The sequence below is a fragment of the Desmodus rotundus genome, chromosome 3 (genome assembly GCF_022682495.2).
Source record: "Desmodus rotundus isolate HL8 chromosome 3, HLdesRot8A.1, whole genome shotgun sequence".
Classification (NCBI taxonomy): domain Eukaryota; kingdom Metazoa; phylum Chordata; class Mammalia; order Chiroptera; family Phyllostomidae; genus Desmodus; species Desmodus rotundus.
This window is the reverse complement of record NC_071389.1, coordinates 111643924-111662749: the sequence shown is the minus strand read 5'-3', so window position 1 is coordinate 111662749 and position 18826 is coordinate 111643924. Positions and strand designations below refer to the sequence as shown.

Genomic DNA, 18826 nt, shown 5'->3' with positions numbered 1-18826 from the left:
ACTCTAAGAAAATGAATAGGCAAGTGCTGACAGCTACCTGACCAAGGGCTTATCCGAGGTATCATTAGTTTCCAGGCCCAGGACCAATGTCTGTGACCTGTGCTCACCCTCTGGTCTCTGGCTCCATCTTCAAGTTATTCCCCCTTTTCATGAAGGGTAGCCTGTGTTTGCAGCGCAGTAGTTTTATCATCTTGTTGCCTGTCAACCACTTGTGAGAGTTCTAATTTCTTCACATCCTTGCCAACTTTGGGTGTTGTCAGTCTTTATTTTTAGCTGTTCTGGTGGCTAGAGAGCAGTATGTCACTATGGTTTTAATTTTAGTTGTTGATTACAATGACACTGAGCCCTTTTTCCTGCACTTGCTGACATTTGTGTATATTCCTTTGTGAAATGCCTGTTTAGATCTTCTGCCCAATTTTATTATTGAGTTGTAGGAGTTCTTTATGTATCCATTGTATATCCTGGATATTGTCTGTTGTGGTTGCCTAGTTACTTTCATAGCGTTTTTTAGTAGAAAAGTTTTTTGTTTTGATTAGTCATATTTGCAATTTTTAACTATAAAGTTACTGCTTTCTGAGTACTGTTTAAGAAATCTTGGCCACTATCAGGTTATGAACACATACTTCTTTATTTTCTTCTCAATATTTTCTAGGTTTAGCTTCTATCTTTAGGCCTATGATCCATCTCCAGTTTTTGTAAATAGTGTGAAAATATTTTGTGAAAAATGTTAAATTTTTTTCCCATAGACATTGTTATTCCAGCATTATTTGTTGAAAATGCCGTTGTGCCCACGCTAGGCAGCTCAGTTGGTAGGAGTGTCATCCAAAAGTGTTGGGTTCAATTCTGGTCATGGTACATACCGAGGTTTCAGGTTTGGTCCCTGGTTGGGGTGCATATGGGAGGCAACCAATTGATGTTTCTCTCTCTCTCTCTCTCTCTCTCTCTCCCTCTCCCCTTTCTTCTCTCTCTAAAGTCAATAAACATCCTTGGGCGAGGTTAAAAAAAGCCATTGTATTGCATTGGTACCGTTATGAACATTCAGATGACTATAAATAGCAGTTGATTACTGGACTCTCTTTTGTTTAAAAAATTTTTTTTTATTTTGGTGGGGAGGAGAGAGAAATGTTCATTTTGTTGTTTTGCTTATTATGTATTCATTACTTGTTTTCTTATATGTGCCCTGACTGGGGATCGAACCACAACCTTGGATTATCAGATTATGGCCGTCCAGGGCTGTGGACTCCCTTTTCTGTTGCACTGATCAATCCTTATGGGGACCATACTGTTATATTGGATTGGCCAAATGGTTCGTTTAGTTTTTTCTGCACGATGACTCTAGTAGCGCTTAGTTGTCTTTAACTTCATTCCAAACAATTTTGTTAGATTGTATTGTGACAGCTGTCATATCAACATTTTTAAAAAATTATCAAATTGGTGAATTTTTGTGCAGCCATTTTAATATTGAAGATGGAAGAATATATGTAACATTTTTGGCATATCATGCTTTATTACTTCAAGAAAGGTAAAAACACAACTGAAATGCAAAAAAAAAGATTTGTGCAGTGTATGGAGAAGGTGCTATGACTGATTTTTAATATGCCATTTTTTCTCTGAATGTGTCAAAAGTGTTTTGTGAAGTTTCTTGTTATTATTGGCATTTTGGCCAAATAATTCTTTGCTGTGGGGCTGTCTTATGCATTGGAAGATGTTTAGCAGCACCCCTGGCCTCTATGCACTAGAAGCCAATAGTGGGAGATGCCGACATACTCAAAATAACCAAGTCAATAAAGTTATTGGTGAAAATGAAAACTGCTGTATCTTTTATTTTATGGAGAAAACTAAAAAGACTTTTTGGCCAACCCAATAATTACTGTGGTGTTATCCTGAGTCTTGAAATCACGTAGTGTAGGTGCATAACTTTGCTGCTGTTTTTGAAGTTTGGTTTGGATAATTTAGATCCCTTGCATTTTCCACATAAATATCAGAATCATTTTATCAGTTGCTCCAAAAAATACCAGTAGGCTTATGATTGGGATGGCATGGAATCTTTAGATTAATTTGGGAAATTAACATCTAAACAGTGTTGAGTCTTCAAATATATGAACATGGTACATCTCTCTTTATTTAGGTCTTCTTTCTGTTAGTACTGTTTTGTTTCCAGTGCAGCAGTCTTACATATCTTTCGTAAAATTTACTCCTAAGTGTTCTTTTAAAACTCTGTTGTCAATAGAGCCATCATTTGTATTGGTGCTCTGTACATAATGTGCCATTTTTCTCCTACTGCTTTCGAGATATTCTCTTTATTTTTGGTTTTGAGCTGTTTGCCTACAATGTGTTTAGGTGTGGTTTTCTTTACATATATCCTGCTTTGAGGTTTGCTGAACTTCATAAATGTATACATTTATGCCTGTCTCCCAACTTGGGAAATTCCAAACCATTATTTTTTTAAAATATTTTTTCCCCATTCTCTTTAATCTTTTCTTTGGGGACCTCAGTTATGTGCATATTAACCATTTTGATATTATCCCACAGAACCCTGAAGCTGTTTCATTGTTTTCAGTATTCAAGTTCACTGACTTTTTTTATTTCTAATTTTTTCACTCTGTAAACAGGATTGATAGCTGGGATGATTTATGAGGTTCCTGGTTCAAGAGCAGTTCCTGTTGCTTTTTAAGTGTAGTGAGTTAGAAGGCTTTTGGGGAGGAGATGGTGGCATGTCCTTTGACTTCTAAATTTTCTCTTGTATCACATAGGATTCTATATTTCCCCTCCTTTTCCATTTACAGAATAGTTTCAAAGGATTCACACCTTCCTTTAAACCTCTTCTCTACAGATACATTGACTTTCCAAGACTGCCTTATTGAGTTCTAGACTACTCCGGTCTACCACAGTGCTTTGTCACTATGTTCATACTTCATGTGGGATTTCTTTCTCCAGGAGTGATTTTGATTCCACTTAGGCTCTCCATCACCCTCTTCTCTCTTCTAAGCAGTTCCCTTCCCACCTGGGGGCCACCTTGCTCTCTGTAATGTAAGACTTGGGATGAGAGTTTGAGAAATATCTCCACCAGAAATTGATGGTTAGTTTTTCTACTTCCAGGCTAGTTGAAGCTTATAGTATTTTCAGTCTTCTAATTATGTTAGAAGATACAGGATGTTTGTGATTTTAGTAGTTTTCTTGTTGGTGTGTATAGTTTTTGGAGGATGTATTGGGATATTTGGATTTATGTAGCTGCCACAACATTGACCTGCAGGAAGACTTTCCTAACGTTTTATTTTGATGAATTTGAAGATGTCAGGAAAGTTACACAGTGAACAATCGCATATTTTCACCTAGATTCATAAGTTTGTTACTTTGCTTTATCTTTTTCTCTTCCTCTCTTAGCCTGTGCGTGCACACACACACACATTTTTTTAGTTGAATGATATGAAAGTTGCAGAAAACACACCAACTTATTCTGATATTTTATCATGTATTTCCTACATAATTATGATATAATTATCACAACTCAATAAGTTTGACAGTGACAAAAGATGAGCATGTAACATGCACTCTATCATCAGACTGCCCCATTGTCCCAATAGTGTCCTTTATAGCTTTTTCCTGCTGTAAAGTCCTGTCAGGGATCACACAGTGCATTTTAGTTGTCACGTCTCTTTAGTCTTCTTTAAGCTAGAAGACTTTACTAGACTGTTTTACTTTGTTTTGTTTTTGAGACATGAGCATTTTTGAAGGGTCCAGGCCTTATAGATTTGAACTTGGCTGATTATTTCCTCATGACCAGAGTCATGATTAGCTTGGTTAGAATACTACCTAGTGATGTTATCTTCTCAGCGCATCCTTCAGAAAGCACGTGGTTTGACTGTTATTGGTGACACTATGTTTAATTACTTGATCAAGGTGGTTATCTGCTAGATTTCTCTACTGTAAAGATATCTTTTGCCACTCACCCCTCCACCTCCCACATTTTTTCTTCAAGTACAAGTAGTTTATTTGGGAGATAAGCCCAGGACATAGTGGTAGAGGAGAGGAGAAGTGAGATGGGAAAGAAAAGTTATTCAACAAAGTTATGTTTTCAAGCCAGTTACCACTGGTGGGCAACCAAACCTAATTTCACTGGGGAACTCTGGAGCCAGTGTAGAACTCATGTTCCATGTTATCTCACAGAAATGGTAAGAAATATGGGGTCTTTACACACCAACTCCTGTCAGTCATTGTTTGAGGCTACTCCCAAGGACATCATTTCTCTGGAGCTTCTAATGTACCATTAACAGATGCAAAATGGGCCCTGAACACCAAAGGATGCCTTTAGGTAAAGAGATGCAGATGTTGGCACTTGGAAATTAGGCCAGGGTCCCCTACTGTGGTAGGAGCTAAAGGGATAATAGGCAGAGCATTCATAGTGTCAGCTCTACCTGGGTTCCCCAAGACCTGGAGCTTAAGGCAAAAATGTATATGCCATTATGATTTCAGGAAGTGCAATTCCAGGAAGCAGAAGTGATGGAAAGGGGAATTGAGAGATGGAAGATTAAATCAGTTCCAGGGTGCATTTCCAAGCTGGCCACCCTATAGTAACAAGTATAAAACTGATTGCTTGATTTCCTAATGCTGTCTCCTAGAAGGATGTGTAAAGTACTGCATCCCAGGACAATCCACCCAAAGGAAGAAGATTTGCCCCTCAGCTTCTGTATGTCATTGGTAAAAGCATTGCTCTATGGTACATTTACTCCCTAGAACTCAGATCGTGCATGTGTGGGCATTAGCTGGGTCCCACAGGAAGGTGAGAGGCATCTAACATGAGCAGATGTAAGGGACAATTGGGCTGTGCCTCTGTGTAGTTGGTTAGAACCCATACATATTTGGTCTGCCTAATCAGCCGGGATGAAAAAAAGTAATCAGGGACCTCAGGCAATGCCAAGAAGACTTGTGATGCTGCTGCATAAAATGTGCCTCATACATTTGGATTCTACTTTTGTTTAACAAATATACACTTACATACACATAAAACACATACACAAACACAATCACTTATAAAAAAATAGCAACCATCTCTTGCTGGTGGGGATCCAACCAAATTTTACTTCCACCCACATTTTTTTCATATATGATTAAAACTTTCTATAAAAATATATTTTAATTTTATAGTAGAAAAATAGTTGTGAACAGTTTAGAAAGGAAAGCAGAGCAGTCAGCATTTTTTCAAAGTAGAAACTGGGAAAAAGAGTGATTCCACGTTTTATTTTATGGGCAGAGATAAGGGTTGCCCTTTTCTTCAACAAAAGGTTGAGTCTTTTTATGATATTGTTTGGAAAAGTAGCAACAAGTTGCTTTTTAAATATAAGAACTGTCGCCCTAGCTAGTGTGGCTCAGTGGTTGAGTGCCAGCCTGCAAATCAAAGGGTCGCTGGTTCAGTTCCCAGTCAGGGCACATGCCTGGGTTTCAGGCCAGGTCCCCAGTAGGGGGCGCATGAGAGGCAACCATACATTGATGTTTCCTTCCCTCTCTCCTTCCTTCCTCTCTAAAAAATAAATAAAATCTTTAAAAAAATAATAAATAAATGTAAGAAGTGTAACTATTGTCTTATAAAATTAGTTTCTAAAGAATTAGAATAGGGGCTTCCGGCCAAGATGGAGGCGTAGGTAGACATACTGCACTTCCTTGCACAACCACAAGAAGGACAACAACAATTTAAAAACAAAAAACAACCAGAACTGACAGAAAATCGAACTGCGTGGAAGTCCGACAACCAAGGAGATAAAGAAGAAACATTCATCCAGACTGGTGGGAGGGGTGGAGAGGACTCACGGCAAGGCGGTGGCTGGCGGATCCAGCGAGGTGGCGGACTGTGGAGGGGACAGGCAGTGTGACAGCTAGCAGACCCCGGGGCCCCCACATTCGTGCATAGATAAACTGGGAAGAACGGCAGGGGAGTGAAGCAGACCACACAACCCAGGGCTCCAGCTTGGGGAAATAAAACCTCAAACCTGATTGAAAACACCTGTGGGGATTGAGGCAGCAGCAGGAGAAACTCCCAGCCTCACAGGACAGTTCGTTGGAGAGACCCACAGGGGCCTAGAGAGTGCACAAGCCCACCCACTCAGGAATCAGCACTACAGGGGCCCAGTTTGATTGTGGGTAGCGGAGGGAGTGACTGAAATCCGGCAGAGAGTGAGGTGGATGCCCTTGCTCCCTCTTGACCCTTGCCCGCATACAGCATCACAGTGCAGCAACAAGTATTACCCCGCCCCAGTGAACACCTAAAGCTCCGCCCCTTTATATAACAGGCGCACCAAGACAAAAAAAAATGGCCCAAATGAAAGAACAGATCAAAGCTCCAGAAATAATACAACTAAGCAATGAAGATATAGCCAGCCTATCAGATGCACAGTTCAAAACACTGGTAATCAGGAAGCTCACAGAATTGGTTGAATTTGGTCGCAAATTAGATGAAAAAATGAAGGCTGTGCTAAGAGAAACAAAGGAAAATGTACAGGGAACCAATAGTGATGGCAAGGAAACTGGGACTCAAATCAGCGGTGTGGTCCAGAAGGAAGAAAGAAACATCCAACCAAAAAAGAATGAAGAAGCAGGAATTCAACAAAATGAGGAGAGGCTTAGGAACCTCCAGGACATCTTTAAACGTTCCAATATCTGAATTATAGGGGTGCCAGAAGGAGAAGAGGAAGAACAAAAAATGGAAAATTTATTTGAACAAATAATGAAGGAGAACTTCCCTCATCTGGCAAAGGAAATAGACTTCCAGGAAGTCCAGGAAGCTCAGAGAGTCCCAAAGAAGCTGAACCCAAGGAGGAACACACCAAGGCACATCATAATTATATTACCCAAGACTAAAGATAAGGAGAGAATCTTAAAAGCAGCAAGAGAAAAGGACACAGTTACCTACAAAGGAGTTCCCATAAGACTGTCAGCTGATTTCTCCAAAGAGACCTTATAGGCAAGAAGGGGCTGGCAAGAAGTATTCCAAGTCATGAAAGGCAAGGACCTACATCCAAGATTGCTCTATCCAGCAAAGCTTTCATTTAGAATGGAAGGGCAGATAAAGTGCTTCTCAGATAAGGTCAAGTTAAAGGAGTTCGTCATCACCAAGCCCTTATTATATGACATGTTAAAGGGATTTATCTAAGAAAAAGAAGATAAAAAATAGGAACAGTAAAAATGACAGCAAACTCACAATTATTAACAACCACACCTAAAACAAAAACAAAAACAAACTAAGTAAACAACTAGAACAGGAACAGAACCACAGAAATGGAGATCGCATGGAGGGTTATCAACAGGGGAGTGGGACGGGGAGAGAGGGGGGAAAGGTACAGAGAATAAGTAGCATAAATGATAGGTGGAAAATAGACAGGGGAGGGTAAGAATAGTATAGGAAATGTAGAAGCCAAAGAACTTGTAAGTATGACCCATGGACATGAACTATAGGGGGGGAATTGGGAGGGTGGGGGTGGGCAGGATGGAGTGGAGTGAAGGAGGGAAATGGGACAACTGGAATAGCACAATCAATAAATACATTTAAAAAAGAATTAGAATAAACAAGAATTAAAAAAATTCTAGGCAATTCAGATAAAGAACTAAAGAACATACTTGGTCTATATATCCTGCACTATGTATTGGGTTGGTCAAAAAATTTTTTTTCCATAACATGGCTGTAGTAGCATGTAGTTATCTTTAACTTCATTTAAAACAATTTTGTTAGATTGTATTGTGACGGCTGTCATATCAGCTTGCATTAAAAAAAGTTATCAAAATTGGTGAATTTTTGTGTAGCCATTCTGAAGATGAAAGAATGTATACAACATTTTCATCATATTATGCTTTATTATTTCAAGAAAGGTAAAAACACAACTGAAATGCAAAAAAAGATTGTGCGGTGTATGGAGAAGGTGCTGTGACTGATGGAATGTGTTAAAAATGGTTTGCGAAGTTTCGTGCTGGAGATTTCTCTCTGGACAATGCCCCATGGTCTGGTAGACCAGTTGAAGTTGACAGTGACCAAATTGAGACATTAATTGAGAACAATCAACATCATACCACGTGGGAGATAGCTTACATAACTAAAAATATCCAAATCAATAAAGTTATTGGTGAAAATGAAAAATGTGTCTTTTATTTTATGGAAAAACCCCTACAGACTTTTTGGCCAACCCAATATTTCATTCACTCCCTCATTTATTAATTTAATTACTTACCAGACACTTAGGTCCCTGAACCCCTACTACAGGTAAGGTACTGTGCTAGTCACTGGGGGTGCCAGTATAAATCAGGAGGAATCCCCCACCTTCTAGGAGCCGATATCGGAGTGGAAGAAAATGGATGTGACAGAGACAGTACTCACCAAACATTCCAATGCTTTCCTATGTTTCCCAGCCTCCATTGCAATTAAGCTGGGGCCATGTGACAGGTTCTGTCCACTTCTGGCCTAAGGTAGCTGTGACCTGGTGTGACTCCAGCTCTCTTTACCCCTGCCGCAATGACTTTGGAGGTCACATGTGCTACATAACACAGCTGTGAGAGAGACAAAGCCACCAGATTGCCTTAGATCGTGTATGGGGTGAGATACAAACCTTCATTGTGTTAATCAATACCCTCCTTTTTTTAGAGAGTAAAATATACACAACATAAAATTTATTTAACCATTTTAAAGTATGTAATTCAGTGGCATTAAAGTCCATTCACAATGTATGTACCATTTTGTTTGACAGGTGCTCGTTTGAGCCTTTGTGAATATCCTGTTCCCCTACAACTTTCAGCATTCAGTGAGGAGTCTTGGATGCTGCTATTACCATTTATTTAATATGATAAATTTATGCAGTTGATCTTCTTAATATTCCCTTTTACTAATGAGGAAATTTGGGCACAGAGAGGTTAAGTAATTACCCAATTTAGTAACTTACCCGATGGAGCTGGGTATTGAGCCACAGCTGACTCTAACGATCAGTGCATGCTTTATAGCCGGAGTTGGCACACCATGGCCTGTGGTTCGAGTCTGCCACCAATTTTTGTAATAAAGTTTTATGGAGACACAACTGTGCACCTTCATTTACATATCGTTTATGGCTGCTTTCATGCTAAACTCCCCAAGTTGAGTAGCTGTGGCAGAGACCGGATAGCATGCAGTACCTGAAATATTTACTGTTTGGCCTTTTACAGAAAAAGTTTGTTGACTCCTGCTTTATGGAGTAGGCGTTTACATTTTTGCTTTTGTTTTTGTTAAAATAATACATGCACATGTTTGAAAATTAAATAGTGCTATAAGCTTTATTGTGTAAAAGGAGGTTCCTGCTTCCCCCTCTCCCCATTGCCACTCCTCAGACACAGACGTGCTGCATTCTTTTAACTGTCTGTTCTGGACATTCCAAATAATATCCTTATTCCATTATTTCTTGATCCTAGTTATCAACTGACCTAGTTTAAGCCACTATCCTACTTTTTAGTGCTATATTATAAATAAATTTATCATTCTTAGCTGAAATGTAATGTTTTATGGTCATTTAGTTTTATGTATTTTGCTCAGAATGTACATAAGAAAATTAACATGAATTTAGCAATAACTAACATTTTTCGTACTTCATGTGTGCCAGGCACTATTCTAATGCAGTTTCATGCAGTAAATAAAGATTAAATGAATGTTGGCAGTACTGTTATAATCTCTATTTTCTACATGAGAAAACATCATTTAGAGATCTTATGTGATTTTTTTTCCCCCTTGGTCAAGCACGTAGTGGGTGATAGAGCTGGAAACGGACATTTAGAACTTGAGCTCTTAAACATCGTGTTACAGTGCCATGTGGAGAATGGTAACTTTTTGACATTCATAGATTTGTAGTTCTATTAGCAAATCTGAAGATTTATAACATCTAAATTTGCTGAGGCACCAGCTCTGAATCTGATTGGAGACAGGTGTAGGGGCAGTCAGGTAAGTGGGTCAGCCAGCTGCAGGCGCTTTTTTTGAGGGTAGTTCTGTTTTCTACTGGATTATAAGTTTGCACAGCCTCAGTCTAATGCACTGGCTCTCAAACTTGAGCTTACCTCAAAATCACCTGGTAGGCTTGGCAAAGCACTAATTCCTGGGCTTCACATCTACCTTCTGTCTCTGTAAGTCTGCAGTGGGGCCTAGGTTTTACATTTCTAACAAGTTCCAGGTGAAGCTGAAGCTGCAAGGGACCAAACTGGGCTAATTCCTGCGTGTAAGGGGTCTTCTGTATTACCTTCTCTTGCTCTTTAATTGTTTTATTTCTGTTAGTCTTCTCCCACCAACTAGCTTGTGAGCTGCTGGCACACAGTTCAGTTGTGGCTTACATTTTTCATGACCCACAGAGGCCAGGGTCATGTGCCCATGTAGTAGGTAGTAGTAAATTTGTTGTTTGCTCTCCTTTATAGTGTTTTTGTAATTTTGACTTTTTCACTTATGAACACTATAATTGTAATGTGTATTTATAATGCATTCTCATTATAAAAAATATAACTTTTAATAGCACTACCACCCTTGCAAAAAATTGAGCAGAAAAGTAGAAGCAGCCCCTAAAGGATTTTCAGGGGTGTGAGATTGTAGGTAAGCACTGAGGAACTTAGTCCTTGATTGGCTCAGTGTGTCAAAGTGTGTAAAGTGACTTGTGGGATATCACATGTAGATGTTTTGTCTGATTTTTAGTAGGGGATCTTGCTTTCAGCATTCTTTGAGATATTTTCTTAATCTTCTGTTTATATAGAAGTCAACCAGGATCAACATGTCTGGGACTGAGGATGCAATTCTTGGAGGCCGTGACAGCTTCCCTTCTTCTGCTGGTAGCAACTCTGTATTATGCTTTGGACAGGTAACTGAGTTTTTCACACCTGCGAAGAATGAGGTTAAATGAAAAAGCTATGAGGAAGCACTTAGTAGAGCATCGTCGTGAACATATGCGTAAGATATTTATTGTTATTAGTTTTTCCTTTACATGCATTATTTTGGAGCCTTTGATGAACCAGGGCATTTTGGAACTTTAGCATCAAAAGACTAATAGTACTGCAGATTACATTTAGCTTTAAATTTTATTTAGTTTTTGGATAGAGTACATATTCATATGATATAATATCCAAAATGAAACAAAGACTATACATGAACGGTTTTACTATTTCCCTATCGCTCCTGCCCACCTTTCACCCAGTTCTGTTCGAGGCGTCCAGAGTTTCTGGTGTCATTCATTCTGTGTAGCAATATCTGTGCGTGTGAAAGACATTCTGGCTTTGTCCAGTCACATTCTTTACCAGAGATCTGTTTGTGAGTATTTGTTTCATCTAAATGGGGAAAAGGGGGAAAACCACCAAGGGGATAGAAATCCAAATGCGTTGTAGTATATTTATCTGTGTGGGAGGGGGAATTATTCAACGGAAGAAGAGGTGCACAACTTTGGAGAAGACAGTGGAAGGAAGACTCTCTGTCAGTTTTCTCTCTTCTACTCCTTTGCCTGCATAAATGTCATATGCAGACTCGGAAGTGGGAATTTTTAGTTTCCCAATTCTGGCTTGAGAAAGTTTTGTAGGGATGGTAGTAACGTCTAAGGCAGGGGTTCTCAAAATGTGGTTCAGTGACCCCTGGGGATCCATGAGATCTTTTCAAAGTCCAAGAGGTTAAAATTAGTTTCATAGTAATACTAGAATACTGCTTGTGTGTTTTCACTCTCATTCTCTCATGAGGGAATGGCGGAGTTTTCCAAAGACTGCGTAGCATGTAGCGATATTGCCCTGATGACTAGTGGAATGTGTGTCAGTTTGAATCATTCACATTGGTAGCTAGAGCCCACATAAACAACAGCTCTTAGGGTCCGTGATTCTTTTTAAGTGTGTAAGAGAGTGTGGAGTCCAAAAAGTTGGAGACTTGCTGATGTAAAGAATATTGCAAGTGTCAATTTAATTTTCTTTCTGTACTGAAGTACCAATACACAGCAGAAGAGTACCAGGCCATCCAGAATGCCCTGAGGAAGAGGCTTGGCCCAGAATACATAAGTAGCCGCATGGCTGGAGGAGGCCAGAAGGTAGGAGAGTTTATGCACCTGAACAGTGGGGGCCCATGTGGCTGACTTCTCAGATCATCTTGCTGACTCCCTCTCTGGGTCCTCATGGATCCAGAAGGTCTCTTGTTCATTGTTACCCAATGTTTCCTAGTGTCTTTGGGAGGGGATGGCTTCTGGCCTTTATCTCGAGTGACCCAAGGATTGTCTTGAGACTTATATATCTGCCATCATAGGATTTTTACACAATCTCTTAATATGTGTCTTGCCATTTGTTTCTAATTTTAACTGTTGTGTATGTTGTTGGCCCTCTGTAACACACATTAACCTGAGATGTGGACTTTTTTGGAAATTGAATTTTGGAAACTGTTAGGCAAGTGGGTATCTTTACCCTTGATTCTAATCCCTCCAGGCAGACCACTCATTCTAACTGGCTCCTTCAGGAAGGGTCTTTGAAATAAGTTCTTGAGAATCTTTCCTGGAATATTTAAGGGTGATTTTGTCAAAAAAGCCGGTAAGGAGTAAATTAAGTAAATTTTGATATACATATAAGTATGGCAAGAAATTTTAACAAGCTTTTTTTTCTTTATATATTTTTTAGGTGTGTTACATTGAGGGTCACAGGGTAATTAATCTGGCCAATGAGATGTTTGGTTACAATGGCTGGGCCCACTCCATCACACAGCAGAATGTCGGTGAGTATGCTTCCTGGCAGTGGTGACTTCTTCATCTCCCTTACTTGGCATTGTCTAATTTCTGATAAGAGTACTTTGTGGGTGAGGATGTTGGGTAGGTGTATTTGGTTTCCAGCAGGAAGAATATGGGTGAAGCACAGGGATCAGTATCTTCTCCTACTGGTTTTCTTTCCCACTCCTAGATTTTGTTGATCTTAACAACGGCAAGTTCTACGTGGGAGTCTGTGCGTTTGTGAGAGTCCAGTTGAAGGTGAGGGTGATGGAATAGACTTGCTGCCTCCAAGAGTCAGGAGGGTGGTGAGAACAAGTGAGTAGGTAGGGGAGTCTCTGGGCTGCAGCACACCCAGCTGGAGAACGGCCCCAGAGCTGGGCCCAGCCAGTCTTCCCTAGGATGCTGGGAGTCAAACATTCTTTCCCATGTGGCCCCTAAAAGGATTTTGAAAAACTCTGTTCTCTGTACATTTTTAAGTTGACACTTAAAAGTTTTCACCATAAATATAAATAGTTGCAAGAGTATAATTTTAGGCATATTGTGAAATTTGACATTCTGAAATAAATCTGTTATATCTTTTTATAATGTACCAAATGATTCAAAATCTCATAGAGGATTAAATACTGTCATCCATTTAAAAAATACACAAGCAAGCTATTCTTTAATCATAAGAAATTCGACATTGTTTCTTCTTGAACTCATAGTTCCATTCTATTTCTCCACTAGCTTTTATCCTAATATAATATATATTTATCATTGAAGTCTTTTTTTATTAATAACTTGATCATACTTCTCTGCCTCTGTGTGTGTGTGTATAAAACTAAATTTTTTTTGGTAAATTTCCAGTGACCTGAAGGCTCTAAATAATAAAAAAAATTCTTCTGGATTGACTTAATGGTGCAGGTATTGTTAGCACACAATTGACCACTCAATTGTGTTAATGTAGAAGAGACAACATAACTTCATCAAAATTTTTATACTTAATAAAAATAAAATTTTATGGAAAATGCATTTCTTAATGACATGGATGACGCTGTTTTTTTTTTCTTTTTATTTAATTTATGTATCCATAGTTTAATATTATTCCTAGACAGGACATTCAGCATTAATTCTATTCTGACTTTATTTTTATGAACAGTACTGAAAAACTTTATTCACATAAGTAAACTGGGAATAGAAAGAGTTTTATTATAGTTTCATTCACTTCTTTGAATGTTTTCTGAGTTATATTCCAAAATCATAGAGTGCAGTCACCAGGAATTATATTCAGTTCTCTAGGTGCAAACAATTTGATCACGTCCACCTTCATTGTTGGCAAAAGTCAAAAAGTGGGACACCACGTGACTTGTGAAAGGATTTTCTGATCATTAGAGTCTGTTAAATACAGTACTTAAAATTTTCCTTTAATTTGGTGTCCCAGGGTTTTTATACCTTTGGGTAGTACACCTGAGTGAGATGTGGGGTCGGTCGGATATGCACGTTTTTTATGTAAAAGAGGAAGTGGAGAGGAGAATTGTCTTGACCACAGCCACATTTCCAAGCAGATCAGGTCTAGGGAATAGCAGTGGAGATTGATTCTCTTACTCTGTGCCTACACGCCCTTTGGCAGGGCCGGGGTCACATGTGCCCGGTCTGAGCACTGCCCTTAGAAGAAAAGAAGAGCTGTGGAGCCAAAGGCACAACTGCAGCTTTTCATGTTGGACTCTGAACTCCTTTTCTACCTCCAGGATGGTTCATATCATGAAGATGTGGGCTATGGTGTGAGTGAGGGCCTCAGGTCAAAAGCCTTGTCTTTGGAGAAGGCCAGGAAGGAGGCAGTGACAGATGGGCTGAAGCGAGCACTGAGGTATGCGCAAGGGGTCGGAGTCTACTCAGTATTTCAGTGCTGGTTTCAAAGCAGTTTTGGTTTCTTTGAAAAGGTAATATATTCACATTGTTCAAAAATCGAAATACTTAAGTCTGCCCAGCTTTCCTATTTACTCTCTTGTATTTTCCCCATGCCACTTCATGCTTTGGTGTCCCCTTTTGGGAATAAGTGGTAGAATACTATGTTCTCTGTTCTGTATTTGATTTTGCACTCGCTTCTCTTCTACTCAGTAATGTATTTGGGGACCTTTCCACACCAGTACATAGATAGCTTCTTCATTCTCTTTAACACACCTAAACACCTCCTTATTTTGCATATGTCACTTAGTTAACTTGGTTACATAGAGTGGGGCTATTAACTTCTTTGGGTCATAGATACCTTTGAGATTTGAGGTGAATTGGGTCACCAGAAAAATACATGTATAAACATGCACCAAAAATTTGCAGTATCATGGCCTGTAAAGCAGTATGTGTATACCAAGTAAAGAACTTTGGTCTTGGAGGACCGTGCCCCTAATTGTGTGTGGCTCACTATTATTGGGGAATTGGAGCAGTCCTCAGGGAAAAAAAATCTCTGCTCTGGAATCTGTGCTCCACATCAGGATGTATAATGGGGTCTTGTGAATGGTCTTTTAGTCGTTTCATATTCATTGCCTCTTGTTGAGGACAGTGATTTGTGACTGTTATGCCCACCGCTGTATTCTGACAACCTAATCCCGTGCGGGAACGTGGCAGGCGCTCAGTAACCAGTGTTGAAGGCATATTGGGGCCCGTTCTGCTGCTGCCATGGAGAAGCAGTTTGCACAGACTTGTAGCTCTCTTCTCTGATACTCACATATAACAATCCTCATCCTTGTTTCTTTTTTTTTTATTTCTTACCCTTAGAAGCTTTGGCAATGCACTTGGAAATTGTATTCTGGACAAAGACTATCTGAGGTCACTAAATAAACTTCCACGCCAGGTATGTTAGAAATGAATGAATGGAACATATTAAAGATCTAACTAATTCCCTGTGTCATGGGCTGAGTATTTGGGATTGAAGAGGAGTGAAGACTTAGCTGCTTGAAGGGTCTGCAGTATGTATTTCAGACTTCTTTAATTATCAGAGCTTGCAAGAACTCATCGCCTTATTTCACAGCTGAAAAAAACGAGCCTGGAGAACTTGTGTTACTTCTCTCTCATACATAGAGAGCTGTGGCTGGGAATGGGCCGTGAACCCTTGAGGGAGCACGCAGCCCTCAGCAGCGCCACTGTCATTTCTTAGAAACACTCAGAACCTGCCTCCCCTGCTCAACCTTTTTGCTTTCCCTTAATTCTGGTGTCTTTCAGATTTAGACCTTCCTTGTTTCTGTCAGTGCCTGTCCCATGATTTGAGTCTTTGCCTTTGGGGAATGGGGTCCGGAGTGTTCCTCTTGCCTAGTGCAGGGTGGCTGTTTCCCCTGGCGTTCTCTGGGGTCCCTGAAGGGCCGCCGCCCGGGCAGCACTTCCTCTCTTGTACTTGAGGTTTCTTCTTCTCGTGGGGCCCCTAATAGAGGTGTGTGTCAGTTGGCATCTGTCAAAACTCCATTTATTTCCTTTTTTAAATCTTTTTTTTTGTTTTAAAAGATTTTATTACTATCTTTTTTAGAGAGAGGAGAAGGGAGGGAGAGAGGGAGAAAAACATTGATGTGAGAGAGAAACATTGATTGGTTGTCTCTCATATGCACCCCAACTGGGGACCGAACCCATAACCCAGGCCTGCGTCCTGACCAGGAATCGAACCAGCAGCCTTTTGCTTCACAGAATGATGCCCGACCAACTGAGCCACACCAGTCAGGGCTTTTTAAAAATCTTTTTAATACATTATTGTACATGCTCAATTTGCTAATATTTTGTTAAGGACCTTTGCATCTGTGTTTATAACAGGTATTAGTCATAGTGTTTTCTTTTTTTTTTTATTGTGGTAAAAACACATAATAAAATTTACTATTTTAACCATTTTTAACTGCACAGTTCAGTAGTAAAACAGATCTCTGGAAGTCTTTTATCTTGTAATACTGATGCTCCGTACCCAGAAAACAACTCCCCCTTCTTCCAGCACTGATAACCACCATTCTATTGTCTGTTCCTAGGAATGCTTTAGATGCTCATATAAGTGGAAACAGAGCTTTTGTCCTTTTGTGACTAGCTTATTTCATTTGGCATAATGACCTCAAGTTTTACCCATGTTGTAGCATGTCAGAATTTCCTTCCTTTTAAAGGCTGAATAATATTCCACTGTATGTATATAGTATCCTATTTTGGGGTTGCTTCTATCTCTTCCCTGTTATGAATACTGCTACTATGAACATGGGTGTGGAAATACCTCTTCAAGACCCTGCTGTCAATTCCTTTGGATCCGTATCCAGAAGATGGGTTGCTCATTCATTTCATAGTTATATTTTTGAGGAAATTCCATGCTGTTTTCTATAACGGCTGTACCATTTTGCAGTTCAACTAACAGTGCCCAGGGCTCCCATTTCTTCACATCCTCACCAACACTTGTTATTTTCTATTTTGTTTTGTTTTGTTTTGATAGAAGCCTTACAAATGGGTGTGCGGTGATATCTTATGGTGGTTTTGATTTTCATTCCTCTGATGATTAATGATGTTGAACATCTTTTCATATGTTTATTGGCCATTTGTATATCATCGTTGGAGACGTGTCTGTTCAAGTCCCTTGCCAATTTTTAAGTGGGCTATTTGATTTTTTGTTGTTGTTGACTTGTACAAGTTCTTTATTATATATTTTGGGTATTAACCCCTTATTAGAGATGTGATTGCAAATTTTTTCCCATTCGATAGGTTACCCTTGAAGTTTCCAAGTTTGATGTAGTCCCATTTGTATATTTTTGCTTTCGTTGCCTGTGTTTTGGTGTCAAATCCAATATGAAGTTTTTTCCCTATTTTTTAAATGAGGTTTAGATTTTGGGGTCTTAAGTTTAAGTCTTAAATCTATCTTTGAATTTATTTATTTTACTCTTATTAGTATTTATTTTATGCTGAATTTACTCCTGGGCTATAAGTTTTTGTTTCTTCAGTTTCTTCAGGGATCTCTTTTTCTTCTGAGCAACCTCCTCTTCTGGCTTAGGAACAGTCTGCTCCTTTTCCAGTAGGATCATCTCAACATGCCCACGAGCTCCGTAAGGTCCACGCTGCATCTTGGCAGCTTCGTTCACCTGGATGTGCTCAGTGGCCAGAGAATCTACATCTGAACCTTAAGCTCAGCATTGCTCTCTGTATTTTTCACCACGTGCAGCAAAACCTTAGCACTCTTTTTGGACCACCAACTCTGCGTCCAGCTCCAGTGTTTGGCCTGGGCCCACCTACTGACTTCACCATTGTATCGATGGAATGGGACATACTGCTTCTTTAAAGTGACATGTTTCAGATATTTGGTGGCTTTTCTGATATGCACACCCATGATGGCCTGGGCAGTTTCATGAGTCTTCTTAAAGTGAACATGAAGATTTGACCATCTTGATTTGCATGATTTTGAGGGGGTTTCTGGGTCAAACAAATAGCGAACCATCTTCAGAGCTCAGGTTGTTGACAGGAAGAGGTAGAAGTTGTTTTTGTGTGTTGGCGTAAGATACAGGTCATTCTTTCCCATGTGGATTTTCACTTTACCCAGCATCATTTGTTGAAGAGATTCTCCTTTCTCTGTTGAATGCTTTTGGCATGCTTATTGGAGATCATTTGATCTTATATGCACGGGTTTACTTCTGGGTCCTATATTCTTTTCCATTGGTCTATATGTCTGTCTTTATGGCAGTATCAAACCATTGCTATGGTCATTTTGTTAATTGTTTTCTGAATCTTGTTGCTTTTTTGTCCCTCCTTCTCTTACCGCCTTCCTTTGTGTTTTGTGTATTTTTTGGTAGTGACATGATTAGATTTTCCCTCATTACCTTTTATATATATGTGTATGTTCTACAGATATTTTCTTCGTGGTTACTATTGCAATTATGTAAAACATCTTAAAGTTATAGCATTTTATTGTAAGCCAAAACTTAAATTGCATACAAAAACTGTTGTCCTTTACAACTCCCCACCCATCCCACTTCATGTTACTGATGTCACATATTACATTTTTATATATTGTGTGTCCACTAACACAGATTTATAATTATAAAAGTTTTAATGGTTTAAAATTATATTCTATACTCATAATATATTTTAATCTTTTAAATTTAAATTCTGTGCACCAAAATGAAAATAATATAGGTTATTATATCTGT

General features: G+C 39.3%; 1 protein-coding gene across 5 annotated transcripts in view; it reads left to right on the top strand.

The window, feature by feature from the left end:
- RAD52 (RAD52 homolog, DNA repair protein) overlaps positions 1–18826 on the top strand; it is a 33871-nt gene that overhangs the window by 3679 nt on the left and 11366 nt on the right. For 3 of the 5 annotated variants that reach the window (XM_024566742.4, XM_024566684.3, XM_071220992.1), the window contains exons 2-7: positions 10734–10838; positions 11937–12038; positions 12616–12709; positions 12892–12959; positions 14429–14547; positions 15453–15528. In XM_024566742.4, the coding sequence (XP_024422510.2) occupies positions 10752–10838; positions 11937–12038; positions 12616–12709; positions 12892–12959; positions 14429–14547; positions 15453–15528 (546 nt within the window). In that variant the 5' untranslated portion in view covers positions 10734–10751. Of the gene's footprint in view, positions 1–10733; positions 10928–11936; positions 12039–12615; positions 12710–12891; positions 12960–14428; positions 14548–15452; positions 15529–18826 lie in introns of all 5 variants that reach the window. The other 2 variants (XM_045196900.2, XM_024566879.3) reach the window with 2 other exon arrangements.